Source organism: Gavia stellata, chromosome 13 (genome assembly GCF_030936135.1).
Source record: "Gavia stellata isolate bGavSte3 chromosome 13, bGavSte3.hap2, whole genome shotgun sequence".
In the NCBI taxonomy this organism is placed as follows: Eukaryota; Metazoa; Chordata; class Aves; order Gaviiformes; family Gaviidae; genus Gavia; species Gavia stellata.
Genome location: NC_082606.1, coordinates 15,953,297 through 15,981,275, shown reverse-complemented (window position 1 = coordinate 15,981,275; position 27,979 = coordinate 15,953,297). Strand labels below are relative to the sequence as shown.

Sequence of the window (27,979 nt, the reverse complement as noted above, 5' to 3'; positions counted from 1 at the left end):
GGTAAACTATGACCACTTTACTATTAGTGTTTGTGTGTTTGCGAGTCATCACCGCAGCCGTCTCTGTGGAGCTCTCAGGTACGTGCCCCGGCGTGTAGGAAAGTGGGGCTGAGCAATGTGCTGCACTCTGGTCCCATCCCCAAGCGCAGGCAGCTGCCAGAAATAAGCGTACCAAAGATCTGCTCTGTGTACACACAGGGCTCTTCTCTTTGGATGGCTGCTATGTCATAGCCTGTCACTATTCTTGTACTTGGGGAGCCAGGGAGAGAGCTCCAGGCAAAGGCAGATTGGGGAAATCAAGGGATTTCCAGCACTGCCCTTTCTTAAACCCTATCAGGTGTGATCTCATATCATGGACTGCAGCTACACTGCAGTAGAGCCCTTCATTCCCTTCATTCCCACATCCAGAACTGGTCCAAATCCCAAAAGCAACCATAGCGCAAAGGTCATGTTTGTAACTTCCCTTTTGCAAGTTATTTTCAGCAGACTAAACCAAAAAAGAGTATGTCTGAATATGTGGGTATGGGTTTACAAAGCAGATACAGGCATTGGAGCATATGGAAGCACTGAATATTTTGGATTAAATGTGTTATTGATGTAACCATTGCTTTGTCTGGGAACTGGCAGACAGTAGTGATGGCCTGGAAGTGAAGATACCAGAGCAGTCTCCCCTGCGTGTTGTCCTGGGAAGCTCCTTGAATATCCCCTGTTACTTCAACATCCCAGAGGAACAGGACACCAGTGCTCTGCTGACCCCACGGATCAAATGGAGCAAACTCTCGAATGGGACCGAAGTCGTCTTGCTAGTGGCCACCGGTGGGAAAATCCGTCTCAACACTGAGTACAGGGAGGCAATCTCTTTGCCCAACTACCCTGCCATCCCCACCGATGCCACCTTGGAAATCAAGGCACTGAGATCCAACCACACTGGGATTTATCGCTGTGAAGTGATGTATGGGATTGAGGACAGACAAGACACAATAGAGGTCCTAGTGAAAGGTGAGATCCTGCCCTTGCACTTTCCTCTCAAGGTTTTGCTGCCTGGCCTGGGCAGAAGGGAGGAAGAAATATATGAGCAGAGGAGATACTGCTCTCCCCATAGGCATAAACCCTTTCGGTCAGGTCATAGGTAAGGCCATGGGCAGGTGAGCACAAACCATGGGTCAGGCATTTATTTTAGCAGGCTGGGACCAGACTAAACAAACCAGAAAAATTACTTATGGTAGAATACATGGCAATAAAATTACTCTTCTGGCAGAAGGTGAGTTATAGAGATAGCAAGACGACATCCTTGGCAGGAGGTGGTACTGGATACGCTGGGCTGTTTCTCAGAGGGGTGAAGCTGGAACAAGGCCATTATAAGACCTTTTATTTCTTCCCAACATTTTAGGAGGTGGGATGCCCTCAGCTGGAGAATTGGTCTGTTCTAGAAAAACTTTCCCTATCGTCTTGCAAAGCCCACCCTAGTAATAGGTAGATAAAATAACAAAAGTTTCCTACAATCCTTACCTTTACCTTGGTTCTTGCTTTCAGTGTAGGACAGGGAGACAGTGTCCACTACAACAGTTAACTGGCAGGTCTCTGCTGCTCACATGCACTGGAGCACATATCTGACAGTGGAGGCTGGAGGCTGGAACCCCCCTCATTATCTCCTGGTCCATTTTCCACTTGACTTAAAGTCTGCTCATGCCAGACCAGAGTGTACCAATAGCCATCCTTTATAAAGATCCCTGTTCATCAAAAAAATGTGACTTAGATATGTTTGCAGCAGATCTGGAGATTTTAAATATATTTGCCTCTTGTTATTGTTTCCTGGGTGTTTGTATAGCGATTGACACTCTGCACCCTTCGTCCTGAGCAGGACTTTGGGAGGTGGCAGCTTTCAAACCTGCACAGCAGCACGGTGCCTGCTCTGTCCCGCTGGCTGATTTCTGATCCGTGCATTTAAAATACTGCACAAAGCTGTAGCAGGGAAGTATTGAGTCCTTCTGATGGTGATACAGCTCTGTGTTCTGGGCAATGGGTTTCCTCCCACTGTTCACACTACTATTCAGGTACTGGCTTTTAATGCACCATGACTTTGTTACAGCACCATGGGAGAGCAGTCACTGTCCTAGGTCACCAATGTCCTCTGCAAGGTCCTGTGAAAGAAGCCCATCAACTCACCCTTAGCTTGAGATGCTCAAATACAGATAATCAGCAGAAATAGTTCATTGTTTCTAGTTGACATGTAGTATCAGTTATCTGAATCCCTAACTTCTTTGGAAGGAAAGGGGCTGGTTGCTCTCTAGCAGATGTGTGAGTGATGGCCATCGTGTTTTCCAGGCATTGTATTCCACTACAGAGCAATCTCCACAAGGTACACCTTGAACTTTGAGAAAGCAAAGCAGGCCTGTATCCAGAATAGCGCTGTCATCGCTACTCCCGAGCAGCTGCAAGCTGCCTACGAGGATGGGTACGAGCAGTGTGATGCTGGCTGGCTGGCTGATCAGACTGTCAGGTAATGAACGTGGAGGGGAAATGGAAGCCACAGCGGGGTCGTTAGGGAAGGGCTTCTGTAATGAACCCACTGACTGAAAACAGTTGAGAAACAGTTGCTAAATAGCAGCTGTTGTAATTGCTGGTGCGCGGAGGGAGGTGGTGGGTTGCAAGCCATTCTCTGCCAGGGATGATCTATAGTAGGAAAGCACAGTGACCACTGTCCTCCTAAGCTGGTGGTGACAGCTGAGTGGACAATGGCTTAATCCTGATCCTTCATCCTTCTTGAACAAAACAGATGCTACGCCAAGATGCACAAGTGTGGCTCAACCATACCAAGCTGTGCATCCCCCATGGGGGAGGCATTTTGGCCTGATGTCTTTGGCCAGTGCTCCCAGGGACCGGCTGTGCTCAGGACCATCAGAGGGAGGGCAGGACAGCAGATCCTCCTGCCCCTTCCCCATAACTCAGGAAAAGCCATAAAGCGTCATACCGCGCAGTGCTCCGCAGCCTCGCTGCGGCTGCCAGGGTCCTGCTCCCACTCTCTACACACCCTCTCTCCTCCAGGTACCCCATCCACTGGCCCCGGGAGCGCTGCTACGGCGACAAGGATGAATTTCCGGGAGTGAGGACCTACGGTGTCCGTGAGCCAGATGAAACCTATGATGTCTACTGCTATGCAGAGCAAATGCAAGGTGATTTGGCGCTTTTGTTCTTACTAAATGCAGAAGCAGCCAAAGCTCTGTTCATGCCTAGACTGGACAACAGCAAATACAGAGCCAAAGGACCTTGAGTCAAGACAGGTTAAATGGAAAAGCACATCCCCCAGCAAGGCCAGATATTCTCTACAGTCTCTTTGTTAGACCTTGGACAATTTTAATGTCAAATGACTAATGCAGTACAGAGGGTGGAGTCCGTCTAACCTCCACCAGAGGCCATGCCATCCTGCGTGTCTCTGGTCATCCATTTGAGGGTGTGACATTCAGAGGTGTCCATCACACATGCTTATGACAGAGAACCATTGAAATATTCAGCACATCAGAACTTAAATTGTCCTTTATCTTCGTCTTGCCCTGTGAGTCCAACTAGTTTTGCTCCAGTCTGTATTCGGTCTGTAAGACTCCCTTTCTTTTGGTCCTTATAGACAGTCACCAACATGGGGTTGCAATTCAGCTGTAATTCACAGGATTTTTCATCTTATCTAGACTCTCAGGAGTGGGAAGGGGAGAGAAAGGGAATTGGGATTAAATTCCACAGCTAATTCCTGTGCTAATGGATGGTGTGATTGCAGGCAAAGTCTTCTATGCCACCGCCCCCGAGAAATTCACCTTCCAAGAAGCTTTCGACAAATGCCGCAGTTTGGGAGCCCGTTTGGCCACCACAGGAGAGCTGTACTTGGCCTGGAAGGACGGCATGGACATGTGCAGCGCAGGCTGGCTGGCCGATCGCAGCGTCCGCTACCCTATTTCCAGAGCACGACCCAACTGCGGAGGAAACCTGGTGGGCGTGCGGACAGTGTACCTGTATGTCAACCAAACGGGGTACCCTCACCCCCACTCTCGCTACGATGCCATCTGCTATAGTGGTGAGTGCATCGGGGCTGTGGGACTAAGCAATGTGTCTCTACACATCAGCAAGCAGGAGCTCCCTGAACAGAGCTACCCTCTTGCTTCTTTTTTTCTTCTTTAAAAGAAAGCTGGGGGGAAAGCAGGTTTGGCAAAGGACTTAGTCCCCCGTTCATGTGCAGGTAGGAAGCAGAGTCTAGAAAGAGCAGGGATGCCTGCCCTGTATGGGGGAGGGTCTCAGGAGGTGGGTGTAACACAGCCCTCTTCTCTCCAGTCCTCCCACACCTTCCAGCTTTGGTAGCTCTCCAGAAGACATGGAGCAGAGCCCAGGTGCTTCATGTAGAAGACTTTGAATGCTGAAGATGGAAAAGAAGGAAAAAGAGAACAGATCTGATCCTGAAGACGTGTATAGTGCTGTGCTGTGGTGCAGACACATGTCTGAGTTTCCATACTGGGATAAACCAGAGACTGCAGCAGTCCCTAGCAATCAGAAATAGGGCAAAATTGCACCTAGGAAGTGGAGAGCATCCCAGCTACTCCCCCTTTCTTCTAATTGTACTCCTTCCTGCAGCAAGAAGGGGGCAAAGCACAGCAGCATATGGTCTATTCGGGGCAATCAGAGGCTAACATTCAAATAGGATTGCCATCTTTAAAAAAATAATAACAATATTTTAAAATATGTTTTTAAACCCCTTTGATACAGACCTATTGTGCCCAGATGCATGCATGATCAGTGTGTTAGGAGACCCTGTAAAACCTCCCAGGCCCCTTGGAGTTATCCAGCTATGTGGCCAAGCTAAAGACTGGTCCACAAGCCACATCCTTCTGGCTATCTCAGGGTATGCAACTGAAACTGCTGAGTACAGCCAGTCCTTGTCTGAGCATCTCTATCTAATTCTCTGAACCCCTTGAGGTCTGAGAGGTACTGGCTAAAATGAACTAGCAGGAAAATGGAATTGGAATATATAGAGCACAGAAAGCAGTATTAGGGGAAAAGCCTGACAGTGTCTCATTATCTCTCCCTCCCCAGCCGAGACCTGCCTTGCTGCATATCCAAGATGTCCCATCCCCCCCTCAGCTGCCCAGTTCTGTTCTATGCTGCTCTTTAAACCACCATCCTTGCTGTAGGCTGACCTGCTCAGTGGCACGTTAAAACACGTTCTCCTACACTCAAGGGATGTGACTTGAGCAGAAAAGTGATTTGGGAGGGGAAAGATGGGAGTTGTTCGAATGTATTTGGTAGAGCAAGTGGCCTTGGCTGTCCTGGTGATGGGGTTAGCGTGCTTATATGTGATGAGGTCTTAAGCTGTCGCCTGGGCAGAGCAGGAGATAGTGATCCTGGTGAGGCTTCATGCATTGAGCGTGAGGATCCAGTTGTCTTTCTCCCACGGCTCAGACGTGCTGTGGAGGTTATCCGAGCTCCCCTACTTCCCTCCGGCCACCTTAAATTCCTTGCAGCAGGCACTAGAGGTCAGTGCAGACTTGGATATGGGCAAGGTGTTCCCGGGAAGGAGAGCAGGAAAGTCCTCTCTCATTTACCAGCTGTGGTACCCTCCGTGCTGGGGTGTTGCAGAGAGCCATTGTGGAGGAAGGAAAACTATTTGTTTTAGCAGACCTTTATGATTTTCCTGCTCCTCTCAGAGCCAGCAAACACCCAGCTTCTTCTCGGAGGCAGCACGAGCGCAGTACACCTTGCTAACTGATCATGTACTCTCTGATTGCTGCTTTGTCTCCTGGTGTAGGGGACGACGTTGAGACTCTGGTCCCAGGGCAGTTCATCGACGAGACTGGAAGCGAGCTGGGCAGTGCCTTCACTGTCCAGACGGTCACCCAGACTGAAGTGGAGCTACCTCTACCACGCAACGCCACGGAGGAGGAGGCTCGTGGCAGCATCGCCACCCTGGAGCCCATTGAGATCACACCCACCGCCAGCGAGCTGTATGAGGGCTTCACTGTCCTGCCCGATCTCTTTGCCACTGGTGTCACAGCAGAGACACCTGCCCCAGAGGAGGTGAACGTGACCAGGGGGGATGTCACAGGGGTGTGGGCTGTACCTGAAGAGGTGACCACCATGGCCTTAGGCACTGCCATCACCACTGAAACGGCAGAGGTGAGCTCGGTGGAAGATGCCATGGGGGTGACTGCCACACCAGGACTAGAGTCTACATTGGTGTTCACAGCGGAAGATCAGCTCGTGCAAGTGACAGCAGCCCCCGGTGTCGGTCTTCTCCCCGAGCAGCCCATCTCACCCACGGGTAAGTCACCACGACTCTGAGAAGCCTGAAGATCAGTTTCTCCTAGAGGTAACCATTCTGCTGAAAACAGTCTGAGCTTCTGCCATTGCAGTGGACATCCAGGTCCCCAGAGGTGTGCAGGCCTGTTTGGGGTCAGGGGCAGGCTGAGTGCCTCCACTACGGTGCGGCAGGAGGGGTGAGGAGGAGGCTGTGGGACTGAAAAGGCCTCAGCTGGCTGATGCTTGTGGCTGCCATGGTCACACCTTGCACTCCTATGTGCATCTGGCTCCAGGGAAGGGCAAATTCCAGGTAGGAAGATCCTAGAGGAGGGCTAAAGAGATCTCCAGATCGTCCTCAGTGGCAGCAGAGCTCAATGAATGAGTCACCTCCATCAAAGTGGGTTCAACAGCCACTGATCCTTGCGCTGTTGTTGGGAAGACGCTTTCTGGTCATGCATCTCAGTGGAGGGGGATTCTGTATCTGCTGTCTCACCACGGCTTCTCTTCCCCACAGGTGTGGTGTTTCACTACCGTGCCGCCACCAGTAGATACGCCTTCTCCTTCGTCCAAGCCCAGCAGGCCTGCCTGGAGAACAACGCAGTTATCGCCACTCCGGAACAGCTCCAGGCTGCCTACGAGGCTGGCTTCGACCAATGCGATGCCGGCTGGCTGCGGGACCAGACAGTCAGGTAAAACTATATTGACTTGAGGAAGACACCTCTCAAAATGACTATTCAGCCATGAAATTGAGGCTTTACTCTGATCTGTCCTGCTGCTCTGCTCATCAGCATCTAAAGCTTTCCTGACCTAAGGTTGTCTCCAGGCCATATCTAGTGGCCAATAGACCTGTTCTTCTCAACCTGTTCTACCTCTTTCCTAACCTGTGCATACCTCCTGCAGCAGTGAGCTCCACAGTGTACTGACATGTAGGAAAAGTGGAGGAAAGTTTGTAGTCATTGCCCCAAGCTGTAAGTGCAGATCAAACTCGTTTCCAAGTCACGCTGGGCGCTTTGAGCACCTCTAACAGTGAAGTGTTCGTGTCCTGCTGCCAAGTACACCAAGGTTCTTCAGTCCAGGGCACATAGGGCTGACCTTGGGTTACCACTTCTCTTCTTTTGGTAGGTATCCAATTGTGAATCCCCGAAGTAACTGTGTAGGAGACAAAGAGAGCTCTCCGGGTGTGCGGTCGTATGGCATGCGCCCAGCCTCGGAGACCTACGATGTGTACTGCTACATTGACAGGCTCAAGGGTACGTTCTTCCCCTTTCCTCTGGGCACGGTTGTGGAGCAAAGACCTGCTTCACACCTCCACATCTGCGTGTGCATGGGTGGGGTGCAGGGACTCATGCCTGTTTTCTCTCCCATCCCTCAGGTGAGGTGTTCTTCGCAACCCAGCCAGAGCAGTTCACCTTCCCAGAAGCTCAGCAGTACTGTGAGAGCCAAAATGCCACACTGGCCTCTGTTGGCCAACTCCATGCCGCCTGGAAGCAGGGCATGGACAGATGCTATGCTGGCTGGTTAGCCGACGGCAGCCTCCGCTATCCCATCGTGAGCCCCCGTCCCGCCTGCGGGGGGGATGCGCCTGGCGTGAGAACCGTCTACCAGCACTACAACCAGACAGGCTTTCCCGACCCGCTGTCCCGGCATCACGCCTTCTGCTTCAGAGGTACCCTCCCACCCTTGTCGGGCGTGTAGACCAGTCTCCTCAGGGAAAGGGATTTCAAGAGGGAGGTTGGGCACATTGGGGTGCCAGTTTGGGCGAAGCATTTCACCGGCGTCTTGGACTGTGAATTTTTGGAAACTCCCTCCAATACCTTTTTGTTCCAGCTCTGCCACCTGCAGAGGAGGGGGTTACCTCATTCTTTGAAGAAGATGTGCTGGCAACCCAAGTGATCCCTGGAGTGGAGGGGGTACCCTCTGGGGAGGAGGCGACTGTGGAGACGGAGTTTGCTACTCAACCTGAGAATCAGACAGCCTGGGGGACAGAGGTCTTTCCAACTGATGTGTCACTGCTCTCAGGTGGGTCAGAGCTTCCCCATCTCCTGGGTTGCACTTGGCTGGTGTTGTAGGGTTGGGACACTCCCAGAATAAATGGGTTGTGTCTTTGCTGAAGGGGACTCCCTCCAAATCCAGACAATTATCACCATATTAGCAAAGTCTGAGGCTGTGAACACAGGTACCACAGGAGGATCTACATATGTGTATTATTGAACTTTTGTCTGCAGACCGGCACACATAGCATTGCCAGGCAACCTTACAAAATATGTTCTTGTGTATCTGGGATGGGGAAGGCAGGCTAGAAACAGATCTCAGACCATGCCTTCCAGGGAGGACAGAGCTGCACTGTGGTCAGAGCAGCACCAAACTTTATCTCTTCCACGTGTTATCTTAGAGGAAGCAGTAGCTTGATTTTGGAACCTGGGAATTGGTGTCACTGTTGCCATTGTCCCGCATCAGAAGAGTATATATTCTGTCAGTTTCCCAGAGATACATAATTTACAGTTGTGTAAGATATAATGTTCATCAACAAATTTGAAGGGACCAAATGATTTTTGCAAGCACTTTATGCCTGATACCAAAGGTATCAGTCTGGAGGTAAAGTCAATCAGGAAATTGTTAATAGCTTCTTTAAAACAATTTAGTTTTAATCCTACCTCTCCCTCTTTGTTTGCCCTTTCTTTTCCAGTGAGTCCATCTGCTTTTCCTCCAGCTACCGTAATACCAGAGGAAACAAGTACCGATGCTTCCGTCAGTGAAGTGTCAGGGGAGGTGACTGAGTCTGGAGAACATCAAGTCACTGATGAATCTTTGGCATCCGGGTGGATATCTGGAGTCCCGGATACAAGTGGAGAACCAACTTCCGGAGTTTTTGAACTTAGTGGAGAACACTCAGGGATTGGAGAAAGTGGATTACCATCGGTAGACCTGCATACCAGTGGCTTTCTACCTGGAGAAAGTGGGCTACCCTCAGGGGACCTTAGTGGGGTGCCTTCTGGCATTGTTGACATCAGTGGCTTACCTTCTGCAGAGGAAGAGATATCAGTGTCTATTTCAACGATACCAGAAATCAGTGGGATGCCATCTGGAGTGGAAAGCAGTGGGCTGCCTTCTGGATTTAGCGGAGAAATTTCTGGCACTGAGCTAGTCAGTGGTGTGTCATCTGGAGAGGAAAGTGGACTCGCCTCTGGTTTTCCTACTGTCTCTCTTGTGGATACCACATTGGTGGAAGTTGTCACAACAGCGCCAGAACGGCGAGAGGAGGGAAAAGGATCCATCGGAGTCAGCGGTGAAGGAGATCTGTCAGGGTTCCCATCCACTGAGTGGGACACCAGTGGCAGAGCCCAAGGGACACCCTCAGGAGCTGAGCTCAGCGGGGAGCCCTCTGGAGAGCCTGAGCTCAGTGGGGAGCCTTCTGGGGTGCCCGAGCTCAGCGGGGAACCCTCCAGAGGGCCTGAGCTCAGCGGAGAGCCTTCTGGGGTGCCCGAGCTCAGCGGGGAGCCCTCTGGAGAGCCTGAGCTCAGTGGGGAGCCTTCTGGGGTGCCCGAGCTCAGCGGGGAGCCCTCCAGAGGGCCTGAGCTCAGCGGGTTGCCCTCAGGACTGGATGTCAGTGGAGAACCATCTGGAACACATGAGGTCAGTGGCCTGGTGGACCTAAGTGGCCTTACTTCTGGTATCGATGGAAGCGGTGAGGCCTCGGGCATTACCTTTGTAGATGCCAATTTGGAGGAAGTGACAACAACGCCCGCAATTACAGGAGCAGAAGCAAAAGAGATTTTGGAAATCAGTGGATTGCCTTCAGGAGGTGAAGAGTCATCAGGCATGGTATCTGGGAGTTTCGACATCAGTGGTGAGCCTTCTGGGCATGTAGACTTTGGTGGGAGTGTTTCTGGAGTGCTCGAGATGAGTGGACACCCGAGTGGAGTGATTGACAGCAGTGGAGAAGTCTCTGGAGTTGATGTCACCAGTGGCCTACCATCTGGAGAGGAAAGTGGACTCACCTCTGGCTTTCCCACAGTCTCTCTTGTGGATACCACTTTGGTGGAAGTTGTAACACAGACGTCAGCTGCACAAGAGGTGGGAGAAGGGCCATCCGGGATGATAGAAATCAGTGGATTTCCTTCTGGAGACAGACAACTGTCTGGAGAAGGGTCTGGAACTGTGGAGACTAGTGGGTTTCCTTCAGGGACGGGAGACTTCAGTGGAGAGCCATCCGGGATCCCATATGTCAGTGGAGACTTTTCTGGAGCCACAGATCTAAGCGGACAGTCTTCAGCAGTGACTGATATTAGTGGGGAGGCCTCAGGGCTTCCAGAAGTTACTTTAGTCACTTCTGATTTAGTAGAAGTTGTGACAAGACCAACAGTATCACAGGAACTGGGTGGGGAAACAGCTGTGACATTTCCCTATGGTTTTGGGCTAAGTGGTGAGGCCTCTTCATCTGGTGAACTAAGTGGGGAAACATCTGCATTGCCAGAAAGTAGTACAGAAACATCAACAGCTTATGAAATCAGTGGTGAAACACCTGCATTTCCTGAAACTAATGTAGAAACATCCACAATTCAAGAAATCAGTGGGGAAACATCTGCATTTCCTGAAACTAGTGTAGAAACATCCACAATTCAAGAAATCAGTGGGGAAACATCTGCATTTCCTGAAACTAGTGTAGAAACATCCACAATTCACGAAATCAGTGGGGAGACATCTGCATTCCCCGAGTTTAGCATAGAAACATCAACAATTCAAGAAATCAGTGGAGAAACATCTGCATTTCCTGAAATTATTATAGAAACATCCACAAGTCAAGAAGCCAGGGGTGAAACATCTGGCTATCCTGAAATTAGCATAGAAACATCCACAGTTCAAGAAGTAAGTGGGGAAACCTCTGCGTTTCCTGAAAGTAGCACAGAAACATCCACAATACAAGAAATCAGTGGGGAAACATCTTCTTTTCCTGAAATTAGAATAGAAACATCCACCATTCAAGACATCAGTGGAGAAACATCTGCATTTCCTGACATTAGAATAGAAACATTCACAAGTCAGGAGGCCAGGGGTGAAACATCTGGCTATCCTGAAATTAGCATAGAAACATCCACAGTCCATGAAATCAGTGGAGAAACATCTGCCTTTCCTGAAATCAGCATAGAAACGTCAACAGTCCACGAAATCAGTGGAGAAACAGCGGCCTTTCCTGAAATTAGCATAGAAACTTCCACAGTCCATGAAATTAGTGGGGAAAGTTCTGCATTTCCTGAAATTAGAATAGAAACATCCACAAATCAAGAAGCCAGGGGTGAAACATCTGCCTATCCCGAAATTAGCATAGAAACATCCACAGTCCACGAAACCAGTGGGGAAGCATCCGCATTTCCTGAAATCAGCATAGAAACTTCAACGGTCCACGAAATCAGTGGGGAAACATCTGCTTTTCCTGAAATTAGCATAGAAACATCCACAAGTCAAGAAGCCCAGGGTGAAACATCTGCCTTTCCTGAGATTAGCATAGAAACTTCTACAGTCCATGAAATCAGTGGAGAAACATCTGCATTCCCTGAGATTAGTATAGAAACACCAACAAGTCAAGAAGCCAGGGGTGAAACATCTGCCTACCCTGAAATTAGCATAGAAACATCCACAGTTCAAGAAGTAAGTGGGGAAACCTCTGCGTTTCCTGAAATTAGAATAGAAACATCCACAAGTCAAGAAGCCCGGGGTGAAACATCTGCATTTCCTGAGATTAGCATAGAAACATCCACAGTCCATGAAACCAGTGGAGAAGCATCCGCACTGCCTGCTGCTAACATCGAAACAGCTGCCACATCTCTGGCCAGTGGTGAACCCTCTGGTGCTCCCGAGGAGAAGGAAATTCCTGATGCAACATCTGGAACTGTTACACACCCAATCGCGGGCATTTCAGGGGAAGCCTCTGTCCCAGACGTTGTAATTAGTACCAGTACTCCAGATGTTGAACCAACACGGGGACCCAGGAACCCTGAAGAGGTTCAGCTCGAAATAGAGCCCTCCCCTCCCGCGGTGTCAGGACAAGAGACGGAGACAGCTGTTGTTCTAGACAATCCCCATCTGCTGGCCACCGCTACTGCTGTCCTGCCTCAAGTCTCACAAGAAGCAATAGATGCATTAGGACCCACTACAGAAGGTACCGTGTCTTCTTCTCCTATGGAAGGGAACGTGCTGTAGAGGGGAAGGGAGGGAGGAGGCATAGCTGTCACATTTTGCTGTTTCTACAGCAGAGAACATTAACACGGAAGCAGGCTTGAGCAAAATATTACTGTGGAGGGAAGCCATAAACTTGTGGGGTTTTCCACAGGCCGTGTTCAATAGCTTCTGTCTTAACAAATGATAGTCTGTGTTTGGGCAGGTAATGCAATTATCCAGCCAGCATAACCACATCTCCAGAAGCCTCCTGGACCTCCCTCCTGCCTGCCAATGGCAATTACATGCCCCTGGGAAGAGCAGCAGAGAACTAGTTCAAGGGAAGCACCAGGACGTGTATATCTGGCCTTCCCCCACTGCACCATAGCAGTAGGCATCAGTCACTCCTCTGAATCGCTGTTCCTGGTGGACACGGCTGCACCCCAGCCGCGATCAGCAGCCTGGTGGAGCTGGCACTTGCCAGGAACATGATGGGGGCATCGTCTGCTTGTGCCCACCGGGGTACCGAGGCTATCGCTGGGACGTGGGTGAGCTCTCCCCTCTGTGCTGCCAGAGGTGGGGGCTCCGTAAAGAGTATTCTGTGAATGATCATTGAGAGCTGCTGTGACCAGGCTCCTGAGTGTGACACAGCATTCGCATTCTCTCTGAAATTGCTCTTAGCCATTGCTATAATCCAGAGAAAGCAATAATTTTTTCTTCTCACGTGGAAACAAGAGCAAAGATGGCTCCACCTGCCAGAGACTTCCACTCTGGCTAGTGGATGCAGCTGAGAAGTTGGATAAGATGGGCTGCAAGTGTCTGTCCTGTTTTATTTCTCTTTCCATGATGTGTTGACTTGCTGCCTGTATCCCTGACTGTTTCATAGTGCTTGCTCCAGAGTGGGAGGCTGGCCATCAGCAGTTTTGCAGTGCCGAGGGGTAAGAGGCAAAGCAAGCCAGCTGGGGACAAAAATCTCTGCTCTCAGCATCATCTGTGCTGAGTGCAATGTTTGCATCAGGCAAACTGCTCCGGTCCTTTTGGCACAGAGCGTGGGTGCCCTCTGGTCTGTGTCTTACGCTGTTCTCTGCAGCTAGAATGGACTAAATGTGTGAGACAATGCTCAGAGCATTGCTACCTTTTGTCAGCTCTGCTGATAAATGCCCTTCCTTCCCCCCTGCCCCTTTTTGGCGTTTTAGCGCTCTGTCTTCGGTAGGACCCCTTGCTGCCAAGTGTAAACAGACACAATATTTAAATCTGAGTAACCATTTATGGTGAAAACACTCTGCTAGCTTTTTGATGAGCATCCCCCGAGCAGTGTTATGTGCTGTGGAGGCATTAGGATACTGCAATGAGAAGAAAATGAGATGGGACGTTGTTGTGCTTGCTGGTGGCTGCTGCTTGGCCAAGGGAGGAGCCCAGTCCCGGTAACACAGGATGTCCCCACATCCCTGGCCGTGGCTTGGTTTCACTTTGCTGCAATCCAGAGCAGGCTCCAGGGGACAGGCCCCGTTTGAAAACCATCAATGCTTGTGCTGCTGTATGAAGGTCCTACATATGCTCAGTTCTCAATGGGCCACACGTTCATGTAGGACATGTTGCTTAAGTATGGTACAAAATGTATGTGCAAAGATATTTGCTCAGTTCCTTCTAGCAAAAGTAGTATTCATTCCACCCCCTCCCCACATTACCTCCTGAACTGCTTCTTTTTGGTTAATTTACACCACTTAGCACTGGTAGCTCTGGACTCAGTAAGTGTCTGTAAGTGCAGGGCTTTGTGAAGCTCAGCCTGGTTTCTAACATCATTTCCATCCCCAAAGTGTTTCGAATGAGTCACTGCATTTCCCTCTGAGTCACTTCTCTCCCTCTGAGAAAACAGGTAATCACAAACCTTTGTTCAGTCCTGCTCATAACACCTTTGAGGTCCTGTCTGTTTCTGCTGAGCAGCTACACAGCGGATGCTGCAGGACTGAGTGAGGGCAAGTCAGCGGGGTCGTTCTCACAGCACCCGTCCAGCCTGCCATAGCGTCCGGGGCTTGGCAGGGTGCTGCAGGAGTTACGCACCCTCCTTGCACACCCAATGGGCTCTGCTTTTGGGCCATGCCCGCTGCCACGTCCAAGCCTGGAGACAAAAGCAAGCCAGCAAAGGCAGGGTTGAAGGGAAGGAAAGAAACTAGCCAGCGAGGCTCAGTAAAAAAAAAAAATTAAAAAAAAATATTGGCCATGAAGTATGGTTTTATTTCACTGCTTTTTCTTTTCATAAATTACCCACAAGGCGATTGCCAGATTCTTCGGAGCGTTTGTTAGCCAACATTCTTGTGAAGTATTTTGAAAGAAAACCATGTGTTCGGCAGCTCATGTGTGAAGAGGCTTGAAAAATGTTCTGAAATTGGAACATGTTGTGTATTTGCAAGTCACAGAGGGGACGATGTAGCAGCTGGGGTTTCTTAGCAGGTGACATGGAGAGGTAAGCAACGACTGCATGAGTTTAATTGTAGACTCTTTATAAACTAGAGATGGGCTTGAGTACCCGTGCATGGCTAGTGCTCCCATCAGGGAAGATATTCTAGGGTAAAACTTCTCTTTTTATTGGCCAGCTTCTTTACTACAGTGTCCCTATAGGGTTAAATGCAGTCCTGGTCAGGGTCTGAAGGAAGCTCATCCAGGTGGCAAGAAAGTGTAATGACCATGAACTTGCAACACCCTTGCAACAAGGCAAACTTCTGCTAGAGAATTAGAGCAAAGTGATGACAAAAGAAGAAGGGGGGAAAAAAAAGGAAAAATAATCACAAATTTCCTTTTTTGGGTCATTACTCTTTATAGTGCTCTGGGGACTGTGAACATGGAAAGTCTACAAGGAAGAACCATAGGCTGGAACCCAAAATGCTATTTCCCATGTTCTGGCTGCCTTTTTGCCTGAAGCTTCCCAGTCTTGAAATTTAGCTCTTGCAAAAAGATCAGTTCTAATATCTGTGCCTTGTGCTGTGCTCAGAATTTTTAGGATGTAATGGATGCCCATTAAGTGCAATTAATTTTGACTAACATTAAAGCACAGGTGAAGCTAGTTCAGATTACAGGAGCTTAGAGTGAGGAGCAGGGAGGCAGGGGGCTTTTGCTCTCTTGTTCTGTCGTTGAAGGGTTCCAGTTAGATCCAGCAGTCTTTTTAGTGGAATGATTTAAGAATAATATTTTTCTGCTCTGCTGTAGCTTCTACTTCTCTCTAAAAGCCAGAGCCAGAAGCACAAGAAGACTGAAGATTAACACTTGGAGTGCCAGTATTTTTTAGTATTTAACCAAATTGAAGGCTACGCATGCACGTCTTTAGTCAGCAGTTTGATTCCTCCGCGAGGACAGGAACCCCACAAGCTTGAAGAATTGTCCATAGGCTTGGCTTCTTCATCCAGAGTTTTTCCAGCTCAGCGGGTTTTTTTGCTTCTGGTAACATTTGAAGACAAATAATTATTAGCTGAAAAAAGCATGCTGGCACTTCAGTGAAAGGCTGTGGTTTGGAGCACTCTGACCAGTCAATGTCTTAAAAACTTCACTCAAGTTGGGGGAAAAAAGAGAAATGTGCTGATATGGCAGCTTTTTATGTTAAGTTTTGCTTGTGTCTGGTGAAACAAGCTCATGAAGTCTGTTGCTTATAGCCCCGACACAGCTGAAGGTTAGAATCCAAATGAGGAAAGGTCTTCATGGGCTTTCTTCATTCTTCATGCTCTGGAAGTCCAGAGATAGTGTTTTGTTGGTCCAGAGAAGATCAACCCAGAAGAAAAAAGTCTAGAAAACATTCACCTGATTCATAATGTTTCACCTAATGAGGAATGAAGAGTATGCTCTCAAGAAGGAGATGGAGGTACCAGTCCTGGCTGAGAGACAAGCAAAAGCACAGACCATTTGTGGCTGACCAGATGATTTTATGTCTCCTGGATATACTGTATATTTTGCATCAGAAGTTTATTAGCTTAATTAAAACCTTTCTCTGAAGAGGCAGCCTACAGTCCTGGACTAGTGTTATATACATGTCAGTTTACTTTTACACATAATATTTTGGAGGCAGAGATGTCCAAATTTCCAGAGCTCTCCTTCCGTGAGAGTGTTGTACAAATCGAAGGTCACAGCAGATCAACAGGTTCTCCTGGAAACTTGCTGTTCTCTAGATTTTTAATGCTGTAGCAATATCTGCCCCGTCTGCTGCGTGGAGGCTTTGGTTTAATTATTGTAGTTAATTATTTTAATGACTTAATTGCTCATCGTAAGTCACTAGCTGGCTATGTGATGTTTGATGCTAGCATTTTACTTAAAATTTGAGAGAACTGTTTTCCCTGACTCCTCCTATTCTTTTCTTGTAGGAGTCACCCTACAATCACTCCAATGTTTTTCTTCACTGTTTGAGCTATCAGGTCAGCAGTTCAAACTTTCCAGGAGTCTCTGAAAAGCAAATTTAATTTCCACCTGGATTTTTTTCCTCAGTCTCTAGAAGATAATTATCTAGCTGGTCTCTGAGTCCCTGTTTGGATAATTGCACTTAAAAGAAGGCCTATAAAGAAAGGGTGAGGGGCACAACAGGGACTGTTGGACATCCTGAAAATGCCTTGCCTTTCTCTCTTACCTTCTCCTCTCTGCAGAATAAAAACAGGAGTTTAAATCCTAGGGTATATTTCTAAACCAGTTCCTCACAGCTTCAGGAAAACGATACAGTTTGTTCAGGGTTCGGGTGATAGCATCCTCTCTGTTCACAAGCTGCTTCTCCTTAGTAGATGTTTTAAGCACAAAGCTGATCTTGTTTCATGGGTATTCTTGCTGATCTTCCATCCAGGCTGCCATTGAGAGAAATGCACAGACTGTATTGTTTTAAAAAGTGTTAGCACTGTTTCTAGTATTGTCTTCTTAGCTGGGGATGAAGGATTTTAAAAGCATTTCCTTCTCACCACTGACACTGCGTGTTCATTTTTGCATGCCATTTGCCTTCTGAGCAAAACCAGGACCAATCTATTTCTCTTTCATTTCTAAAGGATTTCTCTTTCCAATTTACGTGATCTAGTACAGCAAACTGTTTTCAAAGGCGTTGGGACAATACTTATGTTGTGGTTAGTTGCACCAAAAGAAAATCATTCTTACTAATATAGTATGTATCTGGCAATGTAAAAGAAATCTTAGGAAGAAAATGGTGAAACAAATTCAAAGTTTGCATTGTAGCTATGTAACTCCCCTTGCTTTCTCCAGCCAACAGTTTACATCTTCCAGATGCAAGACCCTGTTTACATTGGATATTTCGTTTTAATTGTTTTATTTTAAAAAAAAAAAAATCTAGAGTTAGACCTTGGGTCCTGTTAGTAGCAAAAAATAGAAACTGTTGTGACAATAGATTTGAACAATCTTTTGCAACTTCTGGGCGATATTAATTACAGTACAAACCGTCTTCTAAAGAGCTGTTAATTTTGCATTATCCTCAAGAAGTGAGTTAATGATATGTTCTAAATGGGCTTCCTATTCTTGGCACCGCAAGGCATTTTCTCCCCTGTCTTTGTTTTAGAGCTGAAGCTCTTGAAAGCAAGGGCTGCCTCTGTTCTGCATCCCATGCCATCACTCGTCCTTTGTTAGTGCTGGGTAATAATAGCAGTAGTCTTGTCTTCTTGTCAGTTGGTAAGCACTTGAGCTGCATCTCAAAGCAGAGCTGACTTTTTGAATGACTGCTCACCCAAGCAAATAAATAGCTCGCATCTGCGTAAGATCCTTGGATGTCAAGGTACCTGGCAGCCGGTGCTGTGGAAGCGGGGGGCTCGCTTCGCGCTGAGCAGAGCTGGCACACTCAGTGTGCGGCAGGCTTTTCAGCTGGCTGAAGAGGTGTACGGTGATTTACTAACCTCATCTAGCTCTAAACTCTGTGGAAGTGGACATATTTATGGTATATAAAAGGTTACGAAGAAAATAGACAAGAATTGCATGATAGACGGCTTTTTTTTTTTTTTACTGGACTTCTCACCTCCTGTAAATCCTATGGTTTTGATGCGATATCCTAGAAACACCTGCAAACTGCCTTGCCAAGGTTTACAGAGACAACATCGCTGGCAATTTTACCATTTAGAACTTTTACTTTTCAAAAAGACCTCCAAAACCTAGATCTTCCGGGAGGACCAGAATCAGCAATACTTCTTCCAACCCAGCTGGTATGTTTGGTTTCCTGATACCAGCTTGGTGAGCTGATTCTACATCCAGATGGAGATAGGGTCACTGCCCCAACAGCCCAATGGGCTGAAGGGGGAGTTTGGTATTTATGATCACCATGTGCTTAAAATGTCTTCTCTCCAGCCATTTGCAGCACAATTCTGGGGGGAAAAAAAAAAACCTGTCTGTGTCTCACTTGTATTTGTTGTCTGGCTTTCCCATACTACCTACAAGTACACACCCTTTCTCTATGTATCATATATAAAAATATATATGTATATGTATGGAGAGATATATAACATATATATTATATGCAGAGATTTGTTTTTACAGCATATATAATATGTGCAATCATATTATATCCAATATCTGTAAAAGGAAATTCTGTTCCAGTGTTATTTCCCAGATGGAAATTTGTGGCAATGAATCGCATGTGTTTGCCTGCTCCCTCCTCCTCCAAGACCAGGGATGGCAACTCACAGTGGGTCTCCTGCATCTCAGAAGAGATCCTGGATGTGCCAAGTTTTAGTCCACGTGGCCGAAGACAGCTGATTATTATTCCCTGCTAAACATTCTGCTTTAGCTCTCGTATGTGCTTTGTTCCCACTTCTACAGCGTGCTTTCCACTTCATGGAGCTTAATGGACAAAAGAGAGCCTTTCCTTGTTCAGCTGGAGCCCACTGGAATCAACAGAAACTTCTGCTGCCACTGCTGTTGGGAAGCCCAAAGGGCCTCTAGAGCTGTAATCATCCCTCAGGATACCTCATTTTCCTTTATGCTCTCTATCTTCTAGGAACGTCAAGTGTGACTAGTAAGCAATAGCCAGCCAAGTTCAACTCTTCACTTCTGTTAGGCCCATGACCCCCATTTTGTTCTGGAAAGTATTTATTAGTGCCATGGAAACAGGATCTCCAATTCTCTTCATGTTGCAGTGAACAAAGAAATCCGGAAAGCATTGATGAGTATTTAGAAGGGCAATTTAGAGGAAAAAAATTCCTTCTATCAGTGAAGAACTAACTGCAAAACTGGTGTAAGAGGTTCATCAGCCATCTGAGGAATAATTGCATTGCTCGCAGTGATACAGCCTAGAATAAAGATGACAACCTTCATGCTCCAAAGCACAAACCAATTTACCATCCAAGGTCAAGAGGAATTTTTTCCATCACTTAGGCACGTTACAGAACACATCAACTTTTAGTTGACATATCAGACATTGGCCACTGAGCAACTAGACAGCCACATGGGGTAAAACATGCATCCGCTCTCATATGTCTGGGGACACTGAGCAGCTGGGCCACAGTTCTGCAGGGAGACAGTGTCCGACTAAATATACCCCAATCAGAAGACGAGCACAGACCTTGAGGAGTCGCTGCTCTGCTCTGGTATTTCCTTAGCCAGCATGTTTATCATCTTTGAATGTTTCCTCACTAACCCCTCTCATCCACAAGAAGAGCACGGAGTGTTAGTCAGCACTTTTAAAGCCTTACATTTCTTCTGAGCATGAAAGAGAGAAACATCTCGCATGAGGATCTAACCAGTCATCATTTAACCTAACCTGCATGGATGTGCTCCCACTTCCTTCCTTAGTCTTCTTCCTTGTTTCTTGAGTTGAACATCTCTGAAATCTTTCCATGCTGAATGATTTTTCTTCTGATTCCGAAGCTCAATAAGTAGGATTAAGGGTCAGTCTGGAGAGACACTGCGAGAAGAGCTTTTACTTCCAGCACAAGCTAGATTCTACAATATATAGTTACAAACTGGCTACCTGTGGCCTTCTTCAGAGCATCCATGCTTCCTTCCTTCTGCACCAAGATGACAGGGGATGGAAGTCCTACCCAGGATTGTGCTAATTAGCAAGTTGAGAAACATTGGAGAGCTGGGGGCCAAACTCTTCCCATACCAACTTCTCTTTTCACCTCCAGAAAAGCAGAAAGAATCTTAAGGGCTGCTCTAGGTGCGAAACTGAGAGTAGTTTCCTCCACCAAGAGGGAATCCACAGCTAGAAAATACATAAAACTTCTTCCAGCCCCATCACAAGCAAGAGAGAGCATAGTGGGGACAGATCTGGAGAAAATGGCACTGCGCTCCAGTATTCTCCACCAAGGAAGAGGCACCTGTAGCTAGGCTTAAGATCCTCAAAATGAAAAAGTTGAGGGTCTCTGAACCACCTTTGAACCCCCTTCTTTCCTTCTCCGCACTTTCTTCATCTTCACTGAGAAAGGATTTCTTGCCCCAAGACTTCATCTGAATTACAGTTAGGAAGAAACTAGTAGTTAGTACTGACCCCAGGAAGGCTGGTTATGAGCTAGAGATCTATTTCAGGATGTTCCCATCACTTATGAAAATTCCACATTCTTCCTCATAGACCCATATCTAGTGGAAACACAGACACAAGTTTGCATGTTTGATCCATCAGGCAGACAGTGGACAAGGAGGAGTTACCACAGCTGTCAAAGACACTGAGTGCTGTGTATTGGATACATCTTGCTGAGCTTGTACTGGTATCTTCAGAGTGGTGTTCAACAATCAAGTGACAGAAAAGCAATGTCTTCCTTGTAGGGTGGGTTGGGTCTCTTGCCTTCATTCTTCCAGCAGCGGCAGTGGCAGTACATTTTAAAATAAGACCCTAGCAACTCCCAGGTTCCCCCAAAACAACTGATATTCCCTCCTAAACAAGCAAGGAAACAAGTTCTCCTGTTGGTGGAGTTGTCTGCCCAGAGCCCTAATGGAAGCTCTTGATTTCTTGCAGACACTGATGAGTGCCACTCAAGCCCCTGTCTGAATGGAGCTACCTGCGTTGATGGCATCGACTCTTTCAAATGCTTATGCCTTCCCAGCTACGGAGGGGACCTGTGTGAGATCGGTACGGCCTACCTGGCTTCAGCTAATCTTACTAACTGCTGCACTACCTCATTCGCACCCTACCCCAAAAAAAAGCTGATCCTAAGTGCTCCCATCAGTCCTGTCCTCAGTAAGCTAACATCTAACAGCAGCTTAAAATACACTAGGAAAAAGTTTTGAGACTTTTGCTTATGTATTTTGATTACTTTGTTCATCACAGCACTGTGTCCTCTAAGATGCCTAAGCAGGAGCTTCTGGTGTCTTCTTCGGCTTTCTCTTTTTTGTTAAGTTTCTGTAGTGAAGCTCCATGGTGTTGCTCACAGAAGTCGCTGTCTCTTTGGGTCAGGGGCCTTTCTGTTCATCTGTAACAGTAGGGAAACATCTGAGTACATCTTCACCCCAGGCAAACTTTCTCTGCTAGACTGGAATTTCATGGAAGGATGCTTCAACTGAGCCATGAAAAATGATTGTGTTTCTCTCTGTGAAGATGCAGCTGAGAGAAGCCTCGTTCACTCCAGGAATCTCCACCGATTTGACACAGCATGACATTTTTGTCATCTCTTCAACATGGCTTCCTGTAGCAAAATCAGCAGGGAATATATATCTTTGAGAAAACGTGAAGTGACCTATTTTTCCGTCAAAATTAGATACTCTGACCTGCACTAATACTTCTTTTTGTTTCTATAAGGAAAGAAAAAAAGGTTTGTTTTTTTTCTTAAAGCTGATGGAAGTCCAAACTTTTATCAGCTTAGCTGAGGGCAAGCTTTCCTGCCTTGCTCAAACAAAAGAGGAATAAGGTTGCAGTGTCTTCTTCACCTTGGCACGAGTAATGATAACATGTATTGGATTTTCTCCTCCCCTTTCTCTGCATCTCTCTTTCTGCTTCCAATATGAACATATGGAGTAGGCATAAGAAGGCGGCTCAGAATCATTGGACCATCTGGGCAGGAATTGTGCTGTCTTAACATCACTTTCCTAATACAGCCTAATCAGTCCCTGATTTACCTGTTCCTGCCACCTGTTGTTGAAAATCCCTGTAATCCAACAAGAGACTTTCTACCCTGTGGCTGCTTACGATCTTGTTTGGTCCAAGCCAGACTTAATTTCCTCTCTTCTCTGATTTATGGGCTCATGATGCCTGGGGGCCACAGCCTGGGAGATGCAAGAGGAAGCCAGTAGTACCCCGAATTCAGCGGGGAATGTAAATCTTCATTATTCCCATGAGGCAGACCATCCTTTCTGTCAGTCTTTAAGAACAGCAGGACACCATAGGTGAGCTCTGCCATCTGTGCACACAGCCAGTCCTTCTTGTCACCTCTACAGTGTCCCTACCAGGGAACAAGATTTTCATCATTCTTTTGCAAGACAATCGTTGTCATATTTCCCCGTAAGTAACAGCTAGGTAGGAAAGAGTGGCATTTCTCCTAAGAAATGTCCTGTTGAGGTTCTGTACCATGTGCTGCCCCATTCCCAGGCTGTGATGACAAGGGGTGGCATTCAGGCTGCTGGAAAAAATTCTTAAATCTCAAAAGACAGAGCGTGTTCTCTGCTCATTTGTGCAAGCGATCTGCCTGCAAAGACCAAGAATCCTTACAGCTTCAGCTACTTCCAAATAATCCATTTGATCTGTTGAAGAAGGCAGAAAATGTTTTTAATGCCTCAACTAACTACCAACCCTTCCAACATCTATGAAGTGTCTGCAATCTCCAGCTGGAAGAACATCAGAAGGGTGGATTAGGAGGAATTAGTGTGATTGAAGGTGACAAGTGCTTTGACCTACCAAGTTTAACAACAGAAGAATGAAACTGGGTACAGAAATCTTCACCAGAAAGGGAGAGAGGCATGAGGACTCATGGAAGCCCACCACTGCAAGAACAGCAAGTGCCTGAGAAAGGATGGTAGATTGGGCATCTGAAAGGCTGAGATTAAACACATTTCATTTTCTGTTTCCTTCAGTCACATGGAGCAGATGTGTGGTGTTGCATTGCATGGGAGCTGCTAAAGGTCTTTTCTGGTGGTTTCTCCGTTTGCCTCTGCTCTCCCCCATCTGTGGTTTCTTTTTTTTTAATTAATGGGTTCAATTCTTCAGTGTTTCTCAGATGGTAAAAGATGTTCTGAAACATTGAGAAATTTTTGTACTTCTTTAGCAGCTTCCAAGCTTTTTCCTTGAGATTTCATTTTCTCTCTCCGCCATGGTAAGTTCCTGCCTCCAACTCTTTTCTCCCATCTTGGTAGGCTTGCTTCTCCTCCAGACCCCCAGAACCACACGAAGCGGTACGACCACCCGAACCTGGGCTCTCCTCCCCTCTTTCATTTTCAACACATACATTTTGATTCTGGGCATCTGGATCCAGGTTTTGGAGTTTCTTTCCAAAGCAGGAAAACTCTGCAGGCCAACACAAGTGGGAAGAGAAGGGTCCTTGCTTGGTCAGTTCCTCAAAACAGAGTCCAGGAACATGACATGGGGGTTGAATTGCTCAGGAATAAGTTTGTATCACTCAAGTTTTCTAGTAGTACTGGTCACATTACTGCAAACACGGGGACTTCAAAACAGGCTCCCCTCTCTGCATGTGTCTTGGACGCCTTCTGATAATTTTCCCTGGGATTTCCCACAGGCAACAGTGTCAGGGTTTGCTTTTTAGTGGAAGTGACCGTGTGTTGTCCCATGCCGTGAGAGCATGAGCTGCTAACAGGTGAGTTGGAAGGCTTCCAGACCCATGCGCCAACTCCTTTTCATCCCTCCTTTGTGTGTTTCAGACCTGGAAAACTGTGAGGAAGGCTGGACCAAGTTCCAAGGCCACTGCTACAGGCACTTTGAAGAGAGGGAGACTTGGATGGATGCAGAGACCAGATGCCGACAACATCAAGCCCACCTGAGCAGTATCATCACCCCAGAGGAGCAAGAATTTGTGAACAGTGAGTGCTGAGGGCAGTCTGAGACTGGGCAGGGGTCCACCCGTTGGACTCTGAGTCTATGGACAGATGTATCCAAAATCATGTAAAAACCACAATTTCCCCCACTGGTGCTCAAATATTTCCTAACAAGACCTCACCCTTGCATGGGAGAGGAAGAACCATCCAGCCATGAGACAGAAGAAGGCCCTTTCTCGTCTAGGACAGATCTTTGCTCTTACCACATTGCTGACATGGCTTGTTCACAAGATGTTCACTTGCTGCAATAAGTGCAGTAACCCATGCTAACATGGATGAATCCATGTTCGTGGCACGCTGAGTGCGGAGGGAGATGGACAAGCATGATGCAGGGACAAAAGGACATCAGGGGCTAGTGACTGGGAAGGAGCCTGGGAAGGAGGCTCCAGGGCCAGAGACAGCTGAGACAGCAAAGAAACAATTCCAGCAAGGTGTAGGGGAACCACGACCCACTCTTCTCTCCCCCTCCGTCTCTTCCAGGCCACGCGCAGGACTACCAGTGGATCGGCCTCAGTGACAGAGCCGTGGAGAACGATTTCCGCTGGTCCGACGGGCACGCCCTGGTAAGCCTGCAGCCCGGGGTGTGGGCAGGCACTGGCTTTTGGTGGGGAGGAAGAGGTTCCCCCTGGGTCAACAGAGCCCCATGAGTTATGTGCTGAGTGCTTGGGTTGGGCGTTGAGTGGAGGCAGCCCTAAACTTTGTAGGGCTCTGGTAAAGCTGGTCAGCTAAGCTCCCGGTCAGCGTCGCAATAAAAACAACCACTGTAGTAGCGGTGCTGGCAACCCATGGTCTCTGCTGGTGAGATGCATGGGGGAGGCAGCAGCAGGGGTGAAGGAGGGAGTAGGAGAGGGGAGGGCTCAACCTCAGGCAAAGGGCTTTCCTCTCTCGGCAGCAATTTGAGAACTGGCGGCCCAACCAACCTGATAACTTCTTTGCGGCGGGTGAGGACTGCGTTGTGATGATCTGGCACGAGCAAGGCGAATGGAACGACGTCCCCTGCAACTATCACCTCCCTTTCACCTGCAAGAAAGGAACAGGTCAGCACCCTGCGCCGCGCCGGCAAGGACGGGGGGGCTTAGGCAGCGGCTGTGGGGCTGGAGTCAGGGCCAGGGCTTCGTGTCCCCAGGCAGAGCAGTACCCTGGCTGCAGCATCACTCCCGCACACCAGCTCCGTGCCCTCCCACAGACACAAGTGGTTGTTGCGATGCCGAGCTCTCCCTGCCTCTCCGGGAGGCAGGAATGGAGCTCTGAGGCAGACCGCTGCTTAATTTCAAGGCCCATCACAGAATTTCTATATTCTCCTGCCGCTAAATTTTGTGGGCAATCTCAGAAGGATTTAAGGTTTTATGGATTTTTTAATCAACTGTCCCTTTTTTGTATTGCCTCTGTCTGTCCCCACCCAAACAAAGGAACAATCCCTCTGTGGATGTAGCAAAAAAAGTCCAGTAGGCTGAGGTGATAGCACCTGCCCAGATAGGACCCAGACAATTTCTAGGTCAGAGATGTTATTCCAAGGGGGGAATAACAGGGGAGGGCATCGCTCCCACTGCATCTCAGGGCTGGGCAAGGATGGCTGTGGACACCGCTGCCTCTTTCCACCCCAGAAGTGGCTACCATTCAGGCAACCACCGCACACTGCCTCCCTCCAGCACTTAGAGACCTCACAGGACAGGGTGCGGGAGAAGTGGAGGGACAAGGCTGTGCGTGCCCAGCCTGCAACCGGGCAGGCAGGAGCTGCCCGTGTGTGAGCTGCCTGCTCAGCCAGGCAGGACTCCTCGAGCTCTCCGTGTCTCTGCCCATCTCCTGCAGTGGCCTGCGGGGACCCCCCCATGGTGGAGAATGCCAGGACCTTTGGTCGGAAGAAGGACCGCTATGAAATAAACTCCATGGTGCGGTACCAGTGCAACCAAGGCTACATCCAGCGCCACGTGCCCACGATTCGGTGCCAGCCCAACGGGCAGTGGGAGGAGCCGCGGATATCCTGCATAAACCGTACGTCTCGGCCCCTTCGTCTTTGGGTTAGGGCTGGTGCATCCCTGCAGCGGGGAGGAGGAGCCGGTGATGAGCCAGGCAGAAGGGGACATCATGGTCCCCTTGACTTGCTGAAAGCTCCCCTGTGATGCGGCCATGGGAGCTGACATCTTCCGGGCGGGTGTGGACCACGGGGGCTGGCAGGAGGGACAGCCTGGGCGATTCCTGCCCTGGAGGTTCCTCCACCTAGACAGGGCAGGGGCAGGTCTGGAGCCAGGAAAAGGCAACAAGGAGCTTACCAAGGGCCCAGCCTACTTAAAGAAAGGAAAGAAAAACAGTTTCTGAAGGGGTGAGTTTTGGCACCACCTGCATCAGCAGAGAGAATAGAAGCAGGGAGTTACGGTCCCCTCCGAGCCCTCCACGGTATCCCCCTGCCCTGGGAGCGGACAAGAGCCTGTGGCAGAGCTAATCCAAGGGACAGGGCTGGGCTCCTGACCCTCCTCCTGTCAGGCCTCCAGCTGACGGCAGCCAGCCCTCTCCCACTGGTGTCCCAGCCCACTCCCAGGCCTGCCTACACCCCTGTCCCATCCCTGCCTACACCCCTGTCCCATCCCTGCCTACACCCCTGTCCCGTCCCTGCTTGCCTGCAGCTTCCCAATAATTTCATCGGCCTCAGCCAAATCGCATCTGTCTGGTGGCCTCCTTGCCAGGTTCTGGTCCAGCTGGGCAATTCCAGCTAAAGCAACAGTTCCACAGCCAGGGAAAGTCGATACGGGCTTAAGGGACAAACCTCCGCCCCAGGGAGGAGACGGAAGGAGGAGGGATGGAGGAGATGTCCGAGGGTGCCACGTGGTGTGGACCAAGCCGCTGACTCCCTTGGCTCTGCTGCAGACCTGGAGAGCTGCAGGCTGCTCCCAGCGATCAAGAGACATGGGCTATTCCCAACCAGCTTTTGCTGCTTCCATCAAAACCCTCCTGCAATTATTGCACCGGAGCGGTGCCAGCTTGGAGGGAAACTGGCAGCAACGACTAGACAGAAACCTTGTCCCTGCCAGCCAGATGGGGCTGTTTCCCCTCCTGTGCCCTAAGCACACCCCACTGCTGATGGATATTTCCCTCCCTGTCCCAGGGGATTGGGGAGGGACTGGCAGGGCAGCGGGGGAGATGGGGAAGCGGTTCCCATGCCCACCCTGTTAGCAGAGCTGCCCTCCTGGCTGGGCACAGAGAAGGGATGGGCCGAGCATCCACAGAGAGGATGTTCCTGCCCGGGCTCCCAGGAGGCACCGGGCACCTTCACCCCTGGGTGAAGCAAACCCCAGCTGCGAGGGCGAGAGAAGGGCTAATTGTGTGCAGGCGAGCAGGCTGGCGCCGGGGCACACACGGCCGCATGCCGGGCAGTGCTGCCTGCGGCTGCCCGTGTTTCTCCAGGGAGCCAGGGGCCGGGGTGGCCAGCGCGGGACAAGCAGCGTCTCTGTCCTGGCTCCTGCTAACAAGGTGCCTTTTCTTCTCCTCCCTCTCCCACAGCCTCCAACTACCAGCGCAGGCTATACAAGAGGAGCCCCAGGAGCCGGTCGAGACCCAGCGGCAGAGCCGTGCACAGACCCACCCATTAGAGCGGGGCGAGAGAGACCGAGGGGGAAAGCGA

The 27,979-nt window shown here is 48.9% G+C and overlaps 1 protein-coding gene across 1 annotated transcript; it reads left to right on the top strand.

The window, feature by feature from the left end:
- Positions 1-8: 8 nt before the first annotated feature.
- ACAN (aggrecan) lies at positions 9-27,947 on the top strand. The gene is made up of 18 exons (XM_059823959.1): positions 9-78; positions 628-999; positions 2,326-2,500; positions 3,046-3,173; positions 3,770-4,063; positions 5,786-6,298; positions 6,791-6,965; positions 7,399-7,526; positions 7,649-7,942; positions 8,104-8,295; positions 8,963-10,906; positions 11,084-12,433; positions 21,341-21,454; positions 24,190-24,348; positions 24,844-24,926; positions 25,256-25,400; positions 26,173-26,355; positions 27,859-27,947. The coding sequence occupies exons 1-18, from the start codon at positions 9-11 to the stop codon at positions 27,945-27,947; spliced, it is 6,408 nt and encodes a 2,135-aa protein (XP_059679942.1).
- The last annotated feature ends 32 nt before the right edge of the window (positions 27,948-27,979 follow it).